General features: G+C 53.8%; 1 protein-coding gene across 5 annotated transcripts in view; it reads left to right on the top strand.

Annotated features, from left to right (window-relative positions):
- The window catches only part of MYO7B (myosin VIIB), a 103,161-nt gene that overhangs the window by 41,412 nt on the left and 45,783 nt on the right, over positions 1–15,966 (top strand). For all 5 annotated transcript variants that reach the window (XR_004441842.1, XM_033231868.1, XM_033231870.1 and 2 more), the window contains 9 exons: positions 413–566; positions 3,038–3,114; positions 4,166–4,285; positions 4,579–4,721; positions 6,396–6,606; positions 7,045–7,180; positions 10,921–11,084; positions 13,028–13,165; positions 15,323–15,475. Coding sequence is in view for 4 of the 5 variants with exons in the window: in XM_033231868.1 (XP_033087759.1) it covers positions 413–566; positions 3,038–3,114; positions 4,166–4,285; positions 4,579–4,721; positions 6,396–6,606; positions 7,045–7,180; positions 10,921–11,084; positions 13,028–13,165; positions 15,323–15,475 (1,296 nt within the window). In the remaining variant the exon portion in view is untranslated. The remainder of the gene's footprint in view (positions 1–412; positions 567–3,037; positions 3,115–4,165; positions 4,286–4,578; positions 4,722–6,395; positions 6,607–7,044; positions 7,181–10,920; positions 11,085–13,027; positions 13,166–15,322; positions 15,476–15,966) is intronic.

Raw genomic sequence — 15,966 nt, forward strand, 5'->3', positions numbered from 1 at the left:
AGGCAAATGGCCATGGCACGGTCACTGGCTCCCTGCCTGCTCCCCTGGATGCCCAGCACAGGGCCTGGCCCATGGCAAGCCTTGGAAAGCGTTTCTTAAAGGAACAAACCCACAGTGTCCCCCAGAGAGACAAGGCAGGCTCGAGTAGGGACGAACGACAAATAGAGGAAGAAGTGTGAGTTGGCCAAGGTCACGCAGTGACCAGATGCTGGTGCTGGCTGCAAGGCCCGATCATGCTGTGGCTACTGTGTCATGATTCTCCCTCTGAAAAGAATTGTATGTGGTTTCTGAGTGTGGACCCTGCCCGGTCCACCCAGTGCCTGTGAAGTGCAGTGTCTCAGCCTTGCTGGCCCCAGGATGGAGGCAGTGGGGCAGGGGGTGGCCCCATTAGCTGAGGCTCCCTGTCCCGCAGGGGAACTGCACTTCCTGTGAGGGGCTCAACGACGCCAAGGACTATGCCCACATCCGCTCGGCCATGAAGATCCTCCATTTCTCCGACTCCGAGAGCTGGGACCTCAGCAAGCTGCTGGCTGCCATTCTCCACCTGGGGAACGTGGGGTTCATGGGTAATGCCGGTTCTGCCCCAAGTGTACCCTTGGGAAGGGAGGGGGCAAGGGACAGGAACAGGAAGGCATCTCTAGGGGTTCTCACAGGAAGGGTCCTGTGGTCCAACCAAGGCCTGGAAAAATACATCTAAAAAATTCAGCTGTGATTTTGGAGGCCTCGTGAGGTGAAGGGGAAAATGTCAAAGCTTAAGGTTCTCCACAGGTGGAGACTGTGGCCAATCATCCCCCACTGTTAGCTGGGACCCCAAAGGGCTTCCCTCTTAAGGTTCAGGTAAGCCAGAGTAAACAAATCCATGCATGAACTTGCAAACCAGGTTGTGAGCATGGGGCGGTCTGGGGATTAAGGTGTCCTGACCCGTGAACACCCCCAAGCACCTAACGGAAGTTACTGACAGTCCTCGCTGGAAGAAAACACCAGCAGGTTAGATTACAAATGATTCCTGCAGGTAGTTTTTCAAACACAACATCCAGCATGAAGCCAGGAAGAGATAGGAACAAGGAAATGAGATCCTATGAACAAGAACCGGCAGAAATAATAAACAGTAGAAATCGATCCACAAAGATTTCAAAGTTGGAATTATTAGACACAGACTAGAGAAGCTCTGCTTACTTTGCTCAAGAAAAGAAGCAGCCAAGCTTGAAAATTTAAACAGCGAATGAGAAACTTTGAAGACATTACAGATTTGTAAACGAACCACATAGAAATTCCGTTCTAAAATAAAAAAATACGATAACCAAAATGAAGAACCCAACGGATGGTTTAAAGGATTCTGTGCCTGTCTAGGAGAGGAAATGTGTGAGCTGGAGGGAAAGTGAAGAGAAACTGTGAGTATGGCATGGAGAGAAGAAAGGCAGGAAATGTCAGAGAGAAGGTGGAGACTGGGAGGACGCTGTGGGCAGAGGGAGCACACCTTTCATCGGAGTCCTAAAGGAAAGGAGAGAGAAAGGGGCACAGGCAATATTTGAAGAGATTAGGGCTGGTTCTAGAATTAAGGACAGACCATTCACAAAGCAATGGGAAGGGAAAGACTTTTCCAGAATCTGTTCTGGAGCAATGGGGTGTCCGTATAGAAAACAAGAGCTTGGGCCACCATCTCACGCCGGGTGAGAACACTGGCTCCAGGCGAGCTGCAGCTGGGCTGATCTGTCATCTATCAGCCAGACTGTACATTTCAGCCAGGGAAAGGTGGGTGCTAACCAGAGGTGGGCACTGGGGCCTGGGACAGCATCAGAAACACTACACTGAGGAAGTGAAGCAGGCACAACAGAACGCAGACAGATCCACTAACATAACATTTATTTGTTTGCTTGTTTTTGAGACAGGGTCTTGCTTTGTTGTCCAGGCTGGAGTGCAGTGGTGGGACCTCAGCTCACTGGAACCTCCGCCTCCCGGGTTCAAGTGATTCTCTCAACTCAGCCTCCTGAGTAGCTGGGATTACAGGGGCCCATCACCACAGCCTGGCTAATTTTTGTATTTTTAGTAGAGATGGGGTTTCACCATATTGGTCAGGCTGGTCTTGAACTCCTGACCTCAGGTGATCCTCCTGCCTTGGCCTCCCAGAGTGCTGGGATTACAGGCGTGAACCACCACAACAGGCCCACTAACATAACATTTAAAAGCAGGCACATTAAACGCTGTTTAGGGACTCTATGTAGGGAATAAAAAGATAAATAAAAAGCTAGAAAGTTTGAAGTTGGGAGGGTGCTTGCCTCCGGAGGAGAGGGACACAGTCTCAGCCTGCGAGGACCTCGGAGGGCTGTGGGTGCTGGCAGAGCCTAGACTTGGCTTTAGCAGTGGTTCCATGGTGCTGACTTTATTCTTTACAACACAGCTTTGTGTTTTATGCACTTCTTTATCTGTATATTTTATGTCACAATTTTTTTCAGTTTAAAAAAGAAAAAAAGCAAAAACAAAGAGACCCAAAGTTTCCATCCCCCACCAGCCTGGCATGTCCTAAGCTGGAAATGGTTGAAGAGGAGGAACCGGAAGCTGGGAGGCCAGTCAGGAGACGGTTGCAGTAGAGCAGGGCCTGGCTTACAGCTGGAGCTCCATTAGTGCTTTGCTTCCTGTGACTGAATGAGTGATGAAATGTTCGGGTTTCTACACCCAGCAGCATGGATTGAGGGGCCTGATGGCTCATCTCTTCAGCGCCAGTGTCTGCTGTGTTTCCCAAGACAGACTTCTCCCTCTAAATAGGCCCACCTTTCTTCAAACTTCCCTTCGACACAGGGCCCTGGTCCCCTCAAGAGGAAGTGGTCTGCCAGGTTCACCAACAGCTAAGGTGTGAGTGACCCATGGTCACGGGGCCGTTGGCTCCCTAAAAGAGAGGACCCTGGGACAGGCTGTGGCTCACGCCGGGGCAGCTGTTCTCCTGAGTGGATCTGGGGCTACCGTGGGCCCGGGCCTGTCGGGACCTGGCTCCATCGCTCCAGGCTGCTTTCCCACTCAGGACTCCTGATTCTCTCTCTAGCTTCGGTCTTCGAGAACCTGGATGCCTCAGACGTGATGGAGACGCCTGCCTTTCCCACTGTGATTAAGTTACTGGAGGTAGGGCTGCTGTGTCCACAGCTTCCATTTTGGTGGGTGGCCCCAGAGGTCTGGGCAGACAGACCCCTGACACCTGATTCTCATAACCCTACCCAGGCCCCCACCCCTCTCCCAAAAACCCCTCCCTTCTGTATGCTGCAGGTGCCTGAGGGCGGGCGCAGAGTGGGGCAGTGCCACACAGAGCAGGGGATTGGCCAGTTTGGCTTTAACGAATGTTCCCTCCCTTTCCCCACATCCCCTCCTGCTTGTCGATGGCCCTGTCTCAGCGTCCTCGCCCTCCGCCCTGTCCAGTCCCTAGGCTCCCCACTCAGACCCCAACCTACCCATCAGACCAGCCCTGCCCTGTGCCCTCACCCCGCAGGGCTTCTCCCAGGCTTCCACTATTCTGGGAGACTGGAATGTGAGTCCGGGGTCCATCCGTTTAGCCTTCCTGGTTGTTTCCCAGGCCAAATGCAGCCTCAGCTTAAAGGAAGGGCAGCAGGCCGTGAGTGAGGGGCTACCTCTGCAATGGGGACATGGCAGCGCCCCATGTCACCCCCACTGACAGTTCTGGTGGAAAATTAATAGAATCAGGAGCAAGAAATAAATACATAAAGCAAGCAACCACATTAAGTACATTTCGCTATTAACAGTCTTCTTTTGGTTCGAGGGCACTCAGAAACTCTGAGTTTTGTCAGCTCCAGTGGAGGGCTGGCCCAGCACACTGACGTGCTCCTTTAGACTCTTAGCCTTCAGACGGGATTGATTTCAGCAGGGACATGCCTGAGGTCTGGCCTCAGAGCCCTCCCTCACCCTGGTTTTCCAAGGCCAGCCTGGGGGAGCCAGCCCCTTTCTCAGCCCCTGGGAGACCCACTAAGGGCTTGGCCCACCGAGCTGGAGAATCCTTCCCTAACAGCTCCCAGGGCCCTGGCCCTGGCCTCGGGCACCGCCCACCCTCAGGTGGGCATAGGTGCTTGATCATGAGAGGGAACAAGACTTGGCAGAAGCAGGTCAGAGTGCTGGGCCAGGGACTGCTCCACGGGTGCGACACAGCCCCCACCTGCCTCCCCAGGTGCAGCACCAGGAGCTCCGGGACTGTCTGACCAAGCACACCATCCTCATCCGAGGGGAGTTCGTCACCAGGCCCCTGAACATCGTCCAGGCTGCTGACCGGAGGGACGCCTTTGTCAAGGTACAGAGCTGAGACAGCAGGGCTCACATGGCCATCTGTTGACCATGGCTCTGCTCCTTGCTGTGCTGGTGGAGGGCAGGATGAAGCAGAGGGCCCTGGGCAGGTCCCCACTCTGCCAGTCACCTGCCTGGTGACCATGGACTCCTCAGCCTCTTGGGCCCGGGCTTCCTGCCTTTGAAGGAGGGATAACATCTGCAGTAGGTCCAAGACATTTGGCCTCTCCAGGTGAACCTGGAGTTGACTTCCTCCTGAGCCTCCAAGCCCAGGATTCTCCCACCCCTGTGTCTCTCCAGGGCATCTATGGGCACCTCTTCCTGTGGATTGTCAAGAAGATCAATGCCGCCATCTTCACACCACCAGCTCAGGACCCCAAAAATGTGCGGAGGGCCATTGGCCTCCTGGACATATTTGGCTTTGAAAATTTCGAGAACAATAGGTATGAAGATCTCAGATCCCAGCCCCACTGCTTCCAGAAAACAGAAGATAAGCCAGTTCCTCTCGAAGGGGGCAAGTTGGAGGGGAGCCATCACCCTGCACCCAGGCCTGGCAAGTCCCAACAGGTCTGCATGCTCTGCCTGGGGTGGCTGCTGTGCCCTGCCATCTAGAGAAGGCCGTACAGCTAAAAGCTGTCCCTGAGAGCCAGGCTGACGCCCGGCATTTGTCACGCCTCTTGAACCACTTGCTCTCCTCATGAGCCACAGTGGATTACCACACGAGGTTGGGGTTGAAACAGAAATCAGTAACATGGATTCATCTGCATCCGGCTGGTTTATCATCTTAGGTAGTGGGGGAAGCTAGATGCATTTGTGGACCATCCCTGACTTTTTAGTTTGTGGGGTAAGGCAAGGCAGGACTCCTCTGACCTGGTGTCCCAGTGTCCTGGCACCCCAGACTAGAAGCTGGAGAGCTGTAACCAGGAGGCAGGTCAGAAAATAGCCGCCAGGTGCGACTGTGATGAAGGCTGGGGGTCGGATAGACAAAGGTGGTGAGGGGACCAGGCAACAGAGCCAGGCCAGGCCAGGCCAGGTGATACTCAGCGGTACTATCACCAGCAAGAGGAGTCCCATGAAGACTGGGATAAGCAGGCTGGCAACACTGGCTTTGCAATTTAGCTTACCTGAGCCAGCTCATTGAAAGGGCTTGATGGGACAGAGACCGGGCCACTGGCTCCAGGAAGCAGAGGCCTCTGCGCCCTGTCTGAGGAGCCAGGGGGCTAGCCTGACCTTGCATGCCCCTGCCCAAGGCTTGTCTCCAAGTGAGGTCTGATCTGGGAGTGATTTAGAAGGCCCCCCTTGGACAGCCAGGATTGTCAAGACACAAGCCATTCCACATACAAGCACGCTGGGATCTCAGCCCTCCCAGGGCCAGCCGGGGGTGCAAGACAGGGGCCTGCTTGGGAGAGGCAGGGCTGGCAGAACTTAGCCCAATGCCCTCTCTAAGGCATAGAGAGCTCAAGTATGAGTCAGATCATTGGCATCTGGCCCAGGGAGGGACAGGTGTTGAAGATAGCATGGGCCAGACTTTGGCAACTGACGGGAACTGGACAGGAGGGACAGAGATGGAACTCCTCAGTTTCTGACTTGAGCTGGCGGTGGTAGGTGGAGGGGCCATTTCCCAAGGCAGGGAATGCAGGAGGAAGTGCAGGTTGGAGGATCTGGGAACGGAGGCAGTAGGGCGTATGCCTGGTTGATGCAGGGGGGCCCGGCAGTCAATGCTGGGTCTCCGGAAGCTCATCCCCATACCAAGGCTCATGGGTGGGGCTGCTAGTGTGCACTCAGACCACAAGAATTGTTTCAGTGTCAGGTGGGGAGGCCTGGCAGAGGACCCGGCAGGCGGCTGTGAGAAGCCAAAGGCGAGGACTTGATGATATGCTGAGCCTCCTCGTTTCTCTTTTTGCCGTGGGGTGGAGAAAGTGACAGTGATGGAGGCAGTCAGAGGAGAGAGGGTGTGCAGGAATGAGTGTGCATCTATGTGTACATGAGATGTGCATCTGTGGACATATCTGTATGCGGCTGTGTGCAGATGGCTGGTGATCCTATGGCTCCAGCCTGCTGCAGCGGGGACTCAACTGGCCCCGCTCCACCCCTGGGCAGTGACCTTGCCTTCACAGCTTCGAGCAACTCTGCATCAACTTCGCCAACGAGCACCTGCAGCAGTTCTTTGTGCAGCACGTGTTCACCATGGAGCAGGAGGAGTACCGCTCGGAGAACATCTCCTGGGATTATATCCACTACACCGACAATCGGCCCACCCTGGACCTGCTGGCCCTCAAGCCCATGAGCATCATCTCCCTCCTGGACGAAGAGAGCCGCTTCCCACAGGTGTGTGTTCTGCCGACCTTCTCGTGGAGGCCCTGCGATGGGTCTCCTGTTGGAGGCTGGGAAACTCCACTTGGGTGGGCCGCTTGTTCTGAGAGTTACTGAAACCTCTGCCCGCAATAAGCAAAAGAGCCCCAGCCTAACCAGACAGACCCTCCTCTCCAAGGCCCACTTCTCTGACTGCTAGGGTCCTCAGACAATAGTTCAGAGAGTGGAGCAGAAGAGCTGGTCATGGAGGGTGGCAGACCCAGCCTCTGCTCCCAGCTCAGCCCTCACTCTGCAACAAATCACTGATCCCTGGGCATTAGTTTCCTGTCTATACAGAGGCCCTCAATCATTCTGAGCCCAGATTGCTTTGCCTCCATGAGGAAGCCCTGGAGCCTGACCTCCCCATGGCTGGACTCTGGGACCTCAGCACATAGAGTGTCTGGGTTCTTCCAGGGGACAGATCTCACCATGCTGCAAAAACTGAACAGTGTCCACGCCAACAACCAGGCCTTCCTACAGCCCAAGAACATCCACGATGCAAGATTTGGCATTGCCCATTTTGCCGGCGAGGTGTACTACCAAGCAGAAGGTGGGTGCAGCTCCTCTCCTGCCCCTTCCAAATCTGGACCGGGTTCCAGGGAGACCATGGAAAGTAGGCTCAGAGGACGAGGCTATTTTGCAGCTCTAGCAGTGGGGCAGAGGGATGAGTAGTATGGCTTCTACTGGAGAAAGAAAATGGAATGGACCAGGCATGTTTTGCTTTGTTTTTGGTAATAACTCTATTGAGATAGAATTCACATACCGTGTTATTTACCTATTTTAAGTGTACAACTTGACTGTAGCATATCCAGAGTATATTAATGATTGCCACCATTTCAGAACTTTTTCACCACCCGTAAAAGAAACCCCTCATGAGCAATCACTACCATTTCCCCCCAGTCCTGGGCAACAACTATTTTCTGTCTCTATGGATTTGCCTATTCTGACTTTTTGCATAAATGGAACCATACAATACATGGTCTTTTGTGGCTGGTTTCCTTCACTTAGCACATGTTTCCTTTCTTTTGAGACGGAGTCTCACTCTGTTGCCCAGGCTGGAGTGCAGTGGCGCAATCTCTGCTCACTGCAAGCTCTGCCTCCCGGGTTCACGCCATTCTCCTGCCTCAGCCTCCCAAGTAGCTGAGACTACAGGCGCCCGCCACTACACCCGGCTAATTTTTCATATTTTTTAGTAGAGACGGTGTTTCACCGTGTTAACCAGGTTGGTCTCAATCTCCTGACCTCGTGATCCGCCTGCCTCGGCCTCCCAAAGTGCTGGGATTACAGGCGTGAGCCACCGCGCCCGGCCAGCATCATGTTTTCAACGTTCATCTATGTTGTAGCACGTGTCAGTGCTCCACGTCTTTTCACTGCAGAAAAACATTCCATTATCTGGAATGTTTGTTTATCTCGTCATCAGTGGATGGACATTTGGGTTTTTTCCACTTTTTGCCTATGATGAATAACACAGCTATGAACACCCATGTACAAGTGTTTGTGTGAGCATGTTTTCATTTCCCCTGGGTATCTACCTAGCAGCAGAATTGCTGTATCATATAATAACTCTATGTTTAACTGTTCGAGGAACCGCCAAATTGTTTTCCAAAGCAGCTGTACCATTTTACATTCCCACTAGCATTGTATGAGGGCTCCAGTTCCTCTGCATCCTCGCCTACACATATGATTGTCTTTTTTATTATAGCTACCCTAGTGGGTTTGAAGTCTCAATGTAATTTGCATCTGCACCCCCCCAACGGCTGATGATGTTGATCGCCTTTTCATATGCTTGTTGGCCATTTGCACATCTTCTTTGGAGGGATGTCTATTTAAACATTCTGCCCGTGTTTTCACTGGGTTATCTTTTTATTGTTGAGTTGTAAGAGTTCTTTATTATTCTGGATACAAGTACCTAATATGTGATTGGTAAATTATTTTCTCATTCTGTGGATTGTCTTTTCATCTGCTTGATGGTGTCCTGTGAGGCCCAAAAAGCTTTCATTTTGAAGAAGTCCAACTTACCTATTTTCCTTTCTTTACTTGTGTCATATCTAAGAGTCCAGGGTCAAATATAAGGTCATGAAGATTTATCCCTATGTTTTCTTCTAAGATTTTTTTAGTGTTAGTTTTTACATTAGGTCTTTGATCCATTTTTAGGATATGTTGAGAGAGGGTCAGTAATGGTCTTGATTGAAGAAGTGAAGGCCTGGGGTGGTCACCCTATGGGTGTGCTAAGAAAAACGAGGAAGGTGACCATGGGTTGCTGTGGTCAGGAAAGTGGGGCTGCCAGAGGGTCACTCTCTGCACCTCATGTGGAGAAGTGAAGAGGTGTTCTGGTCTATTTAAACTGGGGATAGGAATCCAGGGATGATTCTTTTGAGTAGAGGGTGGTCATTTACTCAGAACAGGCTAGGGGAGAAAGGGAAAGGTGCCGTGGCTCCTTCGTAGTTCCTGCCAGATCCTGGCTTTGGGCTCTTGGAAAAGGAAGAGGCTGGAGCCAGTCGGACCTGCAGGGTCCTGGGACACAAAGAAGATAATCAGCCTATCCTCCATGGGGCAATTCAAGGCTGAGCTTTATTTTTTGAAATGATAGGAAACTTACATAATGCTAAGATTAAGGTGGATTCTTTCTAGATTTTCTGGTTGCAGAATTCTAGAAATATTAATTAAAGCTAAGCCTTCTTTTTATTTTGGATACCCTGTTGTGCTAATAACCTCGGCTTCACTTACTCTGCCCATGGGAATACCGAACCCAGGAGTGTCTCAACCCTCCCCACCCCGAAAACATCCAGGGAGCTCCCTGCCCCTGGTGGGGAACTCTGCCTGAGCCTCAGGAGCGCAGGGTGTCACTGAGTGTCTACCCCCCGCCCAGCACCCAGTGCAGCCCCCCTGGTGCTGCTCCCCTCACAGACACCTGCAGGAAGAGGTGGGAAACAGGCTCCCTTCCCTCTCCCACGCTTGACTCTGCCTCTCCAGATCCACAGCAGGCTGTGCAGGTGTGCATAGGACATACCACTAAAAGCTGGGCTGACTTAAGGGGAGCAAAGTGAAAGAGGAAAGTCAGGGTCGTGCCCTTGGGAGTTGGTCCTTAGCAGTGCCTCCCCTGGCCTCATGGAGCCTGGCTTTAAGGAGCAGCTCATCTTCTCAGTGTGGTTCTGTCCCTACTGCAGGACTAAGCCATTCTGAATTATGGCTGAAGGGGAGATGTGGGATCTTCTCACCCCCTGGAGCCATGCCTGTATTAGTCACTAGGGCAAGAGTAACAAACACCACAGATTGAGTGGCTTAAACAACAGCAATTACTGTCTTGGGGTTCTAGAGGCTGGAAGTCCAAGATCAAGGTGTTGGCAGGTTTGATCCCTTATGAGGCCTCTCTCCTTTGTATGCAGATGGCCATCTTCTCCCTGTGTCCTCATATGACCTTCCTTCCCTCTGTGTGTGTCTGTGTCCTCATCTCCCCTTCTTTTCTTTTTTTTTTTTTTCTTTTTTTTGAGATGGAGTCTCACTGTGTCACCCGAGGTGGAGTGCAATAGTGTGATCTCAGCTCACTGCAACCTCTGCCTCCCAGATTCAAGTGATTCTCCTGCTCCAGGCTCCTGAGTAGCTGAGATTATAGGCATGCACCACCATGCCTGGCTAATTTTTGTATTTTTAGTAGAGACAGGGTTTCACCATGTTGGTCAGGCTGGTCTCAAACTCCTGACCTCATGATCTACCTGCCTCAGCCTCCCAAAGCGCTGGGATTACAAGTGTGAGCCACCGCGCCTGGCCTCATCTCCCTTCTTATAAGGACACTAGTCATACCAGATTAGGGCCCATCCTAATGACCTCATTTTACTTTAATCCCCTCTTTAAAGGCCCTATGTCCAAACACAGTCATGTTCTGATGTATAGGGTGTTAGGACACCAACATATGAATTTTAGAGGACACAATTTAGCCCATGACACTGCCTTTCTCCTATTATTGGAGGCTTCATCTATTTTCAGCCTGAAGGAGCCTTAGCCCTAGCAAGATCTGCCCAGAGACAGGAGGACGGTGGCAGCTTAGACAAGGGGCCTGGGGTGGGAATGGGAATTTTGGGGGTCCAGAGTTTAGATGGGAGGAGTTACTTTGTGCTGGGTAGATGGTGGGGGCCATGCCTGGCTAGAGGGGTGGAGAGCATGGCCTTAGTGGGGCCTGTGTAGGAGGGGTTCCTCGAGGCATCCTGTATTCCCCCCAACTGCCCTTTTCTTCCCCAAGGGTGGGCAGTGATGGCTAAGCTGGGATGCTGGGTGGGCCCTGTGTCCCCATAGGCTTCCTGGAGAAAAACCGAGATGTGCTGAGCACAGATATCCTCACCGTGGTTTACTCCTCCAAAAACAAGTTTCTGAGGGAGATATTCAACCTGGAGTCAGCAGAGACCAGGCTGGGCCATGGGACCATCCGCCAGGCAAAGGCAGGAAACCATCTCTTCAAGGTGGGCTCCCAGGCACCCTCCTGGGTCTCTCATCCCTGATGGCTACAAGGCCAGACAGACATGTACAGGAAAGTCTGTTTTAATCACCTGTGGGTCTCCAGCATGCAGTAGGCCCATGGGAAACCTGCAATGGATGGATGGACGGATGGATGGATGCGTGGGTGGATAGGTAAATGGATGGGTGAATGGGTGGGTAGGTGGATAGATGGGTGAGTGGGTGGATGGGTAGTGGGTGGGTGGATGGATGGGTGGGTGAGTGGATGAGTGAATGGGTGTGTGGATGGTGGGGTGGATGGATGGATGGATGAGTGGATGGATGGATGAGGGGTGGCTGTGTGGATGGGTGAGTGGATGGATGGATGGGTGGGTGGATGGATGGATGGATGGATGGGTAGATGAATGGGTGAGTGGATGGATGGATGCATGGTGGGTGGGTAGATGAATGGTGAGTGGGTGGATGGGTGATGGATGGATGGATGGATGGACGGATGGATGGATGCGTGGGTGGATAGGTAAATGGATGGGTGAATGGATGGATGCATGGGTGGATGGGTAGATGGATAGATGGATGGGTGGGTGGCTGTGTGGATGGGTGAGTGGATGGATGGATGGGTGGGTGGATGGGTAAATGGATAGGTGCATGGGTGGGTGGTAGATGAATGGGTGAGTGGATGGATGGACAGATGGATGCGCAGGTGGCTGTGTGGGTGGGTGAGTGGATGGATGGATGGACGGGTGGGTGGATGGGTGGGTGGGTGGATGGGTAGATGGGTGGGTGGGTGGCTGTGTGGACGGGTGAGTGGATGGATGGGTGGGTGGATGGGTGAATGGATGGATGCATGGGTGGGTGGGTAGATGAATGGGTGAGTGGGTGGATGGATGGGTGAGTGGGTGGATGGATGGGTGGGTGGATGGGTGAGTGGGTGGATGGATGGGTGGGTGGATGGGTGAATGGATGGATGCATGGGTGGGTGGGTAGATGAATGGGTGAGTGGATGGATGGGTGGGTGGGTGGATGGGTGAATGGATGGGTGCATGGGTGGGTGGGTAGATGAATGGGTGAGTGGGTGGATGGGTGCTGGGTAGGTGGGTAGATGAATGGGTGAGTGGGTGGATGGATGGGTGGGTGGATGGGTGAATGGATGGATGCATGGGTGGGTGGTGTGATGAATGGGTGAGCGTGGGTTGGATGGGGCTGGTAGGTGGGTAGATGAATGGGTGAGTGGTGGAGGATGGGTGGGTGGATGGGTGAATGGATGGGTGCTGCTGGGTGGGTGGGTAGATGAATGGGTGAGTGGGTGGATGGGTGCTGGGTGGGTGGGTAGATGAATGGGTGAGTGGGTGGATGGATGGATGCATGGGTGGGTGGGTAGAGATGAATGGGGTGGGTGGTTGGGATGGGTGGAGGGTGATGGGTGGGTGGTGGGTAGATGAATGTGTGATGAGTGGGGGATGGATGGGTGGGTTGTGATGGTGTGAATGGATGGATGCATGGGTGGGTGGGTGGATGAATGGATGAGGTGGGGGAGGGGGGCTGGGTAGTGAGTAGAGAACTGTGCGGGAGTGATGGGATGGAGTGGGGGATGGATGGAGGGTGGATGGAGGGGCTGGGTGGGTGGGTAGATGAAGGGTGAGTGGGTGGATGGATGGGTAGGTGGGGAAGCTGGAGTGGGTGGGTAGAGAATGGGTGATGGGTGGATGGGGTGTGGGTAGGTGGGGATGGGGTGGTAGGCAGGTGGATGGATGGGTGAGAGGACGGGTGTGTGACTGGATGGGTGAATGAGTGGGTGGATGGATAGATGGGTGGGTGGGTGGGTTCTTGACCAGGTGGAGGCACCACTCCACCTGCGGGGCCTTGGCAGCAGCCCTTGCTGGACTATGGGGTCAGCTGTCCCAGGACATGGCTCCTGAGACCCACCTGTGCTTTGTGCTTCCATTCACAGTCTGCAGACTCAAATAAACGGCCCTCCACCTTAGCAGGCCAGTTCAAACAGTCTCTGGACCAGCTGATGAAAATTCTGACCAACTGCCAGCCTTACTTCATCCGCTGCATCAAACCTAATGAATATAAGAAGCCGCTGGTAATGACAGGAGGCTGGGGCACAGTAAAGGAGGGAGGAGGAGGAGGCTGATGGCCTCTAGGGTTGTGGTCACTCCCTCTGCCAGGGCCTGGCTAGTGTTAGAGCTGTTACTGCCCCTACCTTACAGATAAGTACACTGGGGTAAGGCGACCAGTCTAGGTCATGTCAAGGTCAGTGACCTGCAGGGCTTTGGGTTGCTGAGACCTCAGTTCCCTTAGCTCCACCATGCATCTTCTGTGTGTTCTTGGCCTGGCTCTTTGCTGCTGTGAGCCTCAGTTTTCCCTTTTGTAAAGTCAGACTTGCTCCTGCCTACAGCAAGACCTTATCTCTGCAAAAAAATTTAAAAGTATAAAAATTAGCTAGGTATGGTCGTATGTGCCTGTAGTCTCAGTTACTCAGGAGGCTAAGGGAGGAGGATCACTTGAGCCCAGAAGGTCGAGGCTGCAGTGAGCTATGATCACACCACTACACTTCAGCCTGGGTGACAAAGCAAGACCCTGTCTCTAAAAAAAATTAAATGGGGCTTGCCTTATGAAATCTAGGTTACATCTTCTTTGAAGGCACAATAGGCAGATGTGAGATAACCTGTCTTGTTCCTTAACTGCTGGGAGAAGTAGCTGGGCTCCCAGAGACCCCTGGCTCGTTCCCACCCTGCCTACCTTGGGAGCTGGGAGCTGCGGGACAGGCAGGCAGGCCTGAGGCTGAAGCTCGGGGGTTGAGAGTGCCTCTGGCTGGGACATCTCTCATTGGTGGCAGCTGCCCTGCTGTGTGGTATTCCAGGGAAGCCCAGATAGGCTCAGGGTTCAAACCCAGGTTCAGCCCCTTAGAAGCGTGACCCTTAGAGCCTCAGGCACCTCATCTTTAAATTGGAGCCAATCACCCACACCAGGTGGGGCTGTTGTAAAGATTCAGCGAGAAACGCCAGGCCCTTAGGAAATCGTCAGTGAACCGCAGCTGAACACTTACCCGAGGCTAAGCGCAGTGTGGCCTGGACCCCACCAGCAGTTGGCGCTGTGGCCCTGCAGGTAGGGTAACAGTGCCCGCTGGTGGACTTGCGGGATCAGAGGGCGTTCCCCAGGGTCCCTCAGAGACTCCTGGCTTGTAGGTGGAGGGGGGTCTCTAGAATCCAAGCCATGGCAGAGTCTTGGAACGCCTGCTGAAGCCTGACACCCCAGGGAAGGACATCATGCCATTTCTCTGCCGGTCACACTAGCCTCCAAGCAAAAGACGGCTCAGCTCCCTGGGGCCAAGGGGCCTCCACTGCCCCGCACACCCCCTCCTGGCCCCCACTCCAGGTCTCACTCTGACCTCCATCTTCTGGGAGGGAGACCCTAAGTTGATGAGGATATTTTCTGCCTCTCAGTAGATTTATTTTTTCATTTAACTATTGTGCGGGAGGCACCATGAAACTCTTAAGTGCCTACGGGGCAGGTTTCCACCCTGACCTATGTAGGCAAGGGGCGCTTAAAAACGTTTTTAACTGGGCCGGGCGCAGTGGCTCAGGCCTGTAATCCTAACACTCTGGGACGCCAAGGTGGGTGGACCATTTAAGCTCAGGAGTTGGAGACCAGCCTGGCCAACATGGTGAAACTCCGTCTTTAACTAAAAATATAAAACTTATCCCGGCGTGGTGTCACACGCCTGTAATCCCAGCTACTCGGGAGGCTGAGGCAGGAGAATCGCCTGCACCCAGGAGGCAGAGGTTGCAGTGAGCTGAGATCATGTCACTGCACTCCAGTCTGGGAGACAGAACGAGACTCCATCTCAAAAAAGTAAATAAATAAAACTTAAAAAAAAAAAAAGAGCATTTTAAACTGGCCACGTGCAGAGGGCGTTTACACACAGTGCTTCGGGTAGTTGAGAGTGATGGGAGTATTGTGTTTCCGTGGGTGCCAGTTTCCAATGCTATCGACTTTTATCTCCTTGACAACGCTACGGGGTTTTCAGCTACTTGCACTACTCTCTTCAAAAGGTAGCCTTACTGAAGTCGCATTTGCTTAGTTTTTCCATCTCTGGAGGACAGTGGGGGCGGGCGGGGCGAGGGGCTGGACACACTGACCTCTGGCTGTGGGCCCGTGCCCGATGGCGGGGTGCCGGGAAGGGGGATGCCTGCAAAGGGGGGCTTGCGCCGGGTCAGCGCCCCGCGTCCGCCCACAGCTGTTCGACCGGGAGCTGAGTCTGCGGCAGCTGCGGTACTCGGGCATGATGGAGACCGTGCACATCCGCAAGTCCGGCTTCCCCATCCGCTACGCGTTCGAGGAGTTCTCGCAGAGGTTCGGCGTGCTGCTGCCCAGTGCCGTGCGGATGCAGGTCAGCGCCCCTCGGGGACGGCCACCGCTGTCCATCCACGGCCTTCCCCTCGGCCTCCCGCTGCCCTCCCCGGCCCCAGCCTTGCGATGAGCCCTGTCCTTCCTCCCTCTCTTCTCCTCCCGCCCTGCCCTGTCCCTCTCCCAACGCCACGGAAGTGAGGGGCTTTCCCTGGGGTCCGGGAGAGCTGGCGGCCGCAGCGGTTCCTTCTGGACCATGTCTGTGGTTGTACAGTAGACACGTTCTCTCCTACCGCGTGGGCGAGCCGAGGTGTGGCTAGAAAGCTACTGGTTCCTGTCTGATCTGGAACTCTCAGCCATCCTGAAGCTGGGCCTGGCTTGGGCCGAGCGTCCCACAACACAAGGAGGCCCCAGGCCCCGAGTTCCCTCCTCACCCCAACCCCTGTTCGAGGTTCCGGTTGTGCCTGTGCCTGGGCTGGGGCACGGGCAGCCCCTGATGGGGGAGCCTGTGGGAGGAGGAGGGAGACTCCACCC

This window comes from Trachypithecus francoisi, unplaced genomic scaffold, assembly GCF_009764315.1.
Source record: "Trachypithecus francoisi isolate TF-2019V2 unplaced genomic scaffold, Tfra_2.0 Lachesis_group13, whole genome shotgun sequence".
In the NCBI taxonomy this organism is placed as follows: domain Eukaryota; kingdom Metazoa; phylum Chordata; class Mammalia; order Primates; family Cercopithecidae; genus Trachypithecus; species Trachypithecus francoisi.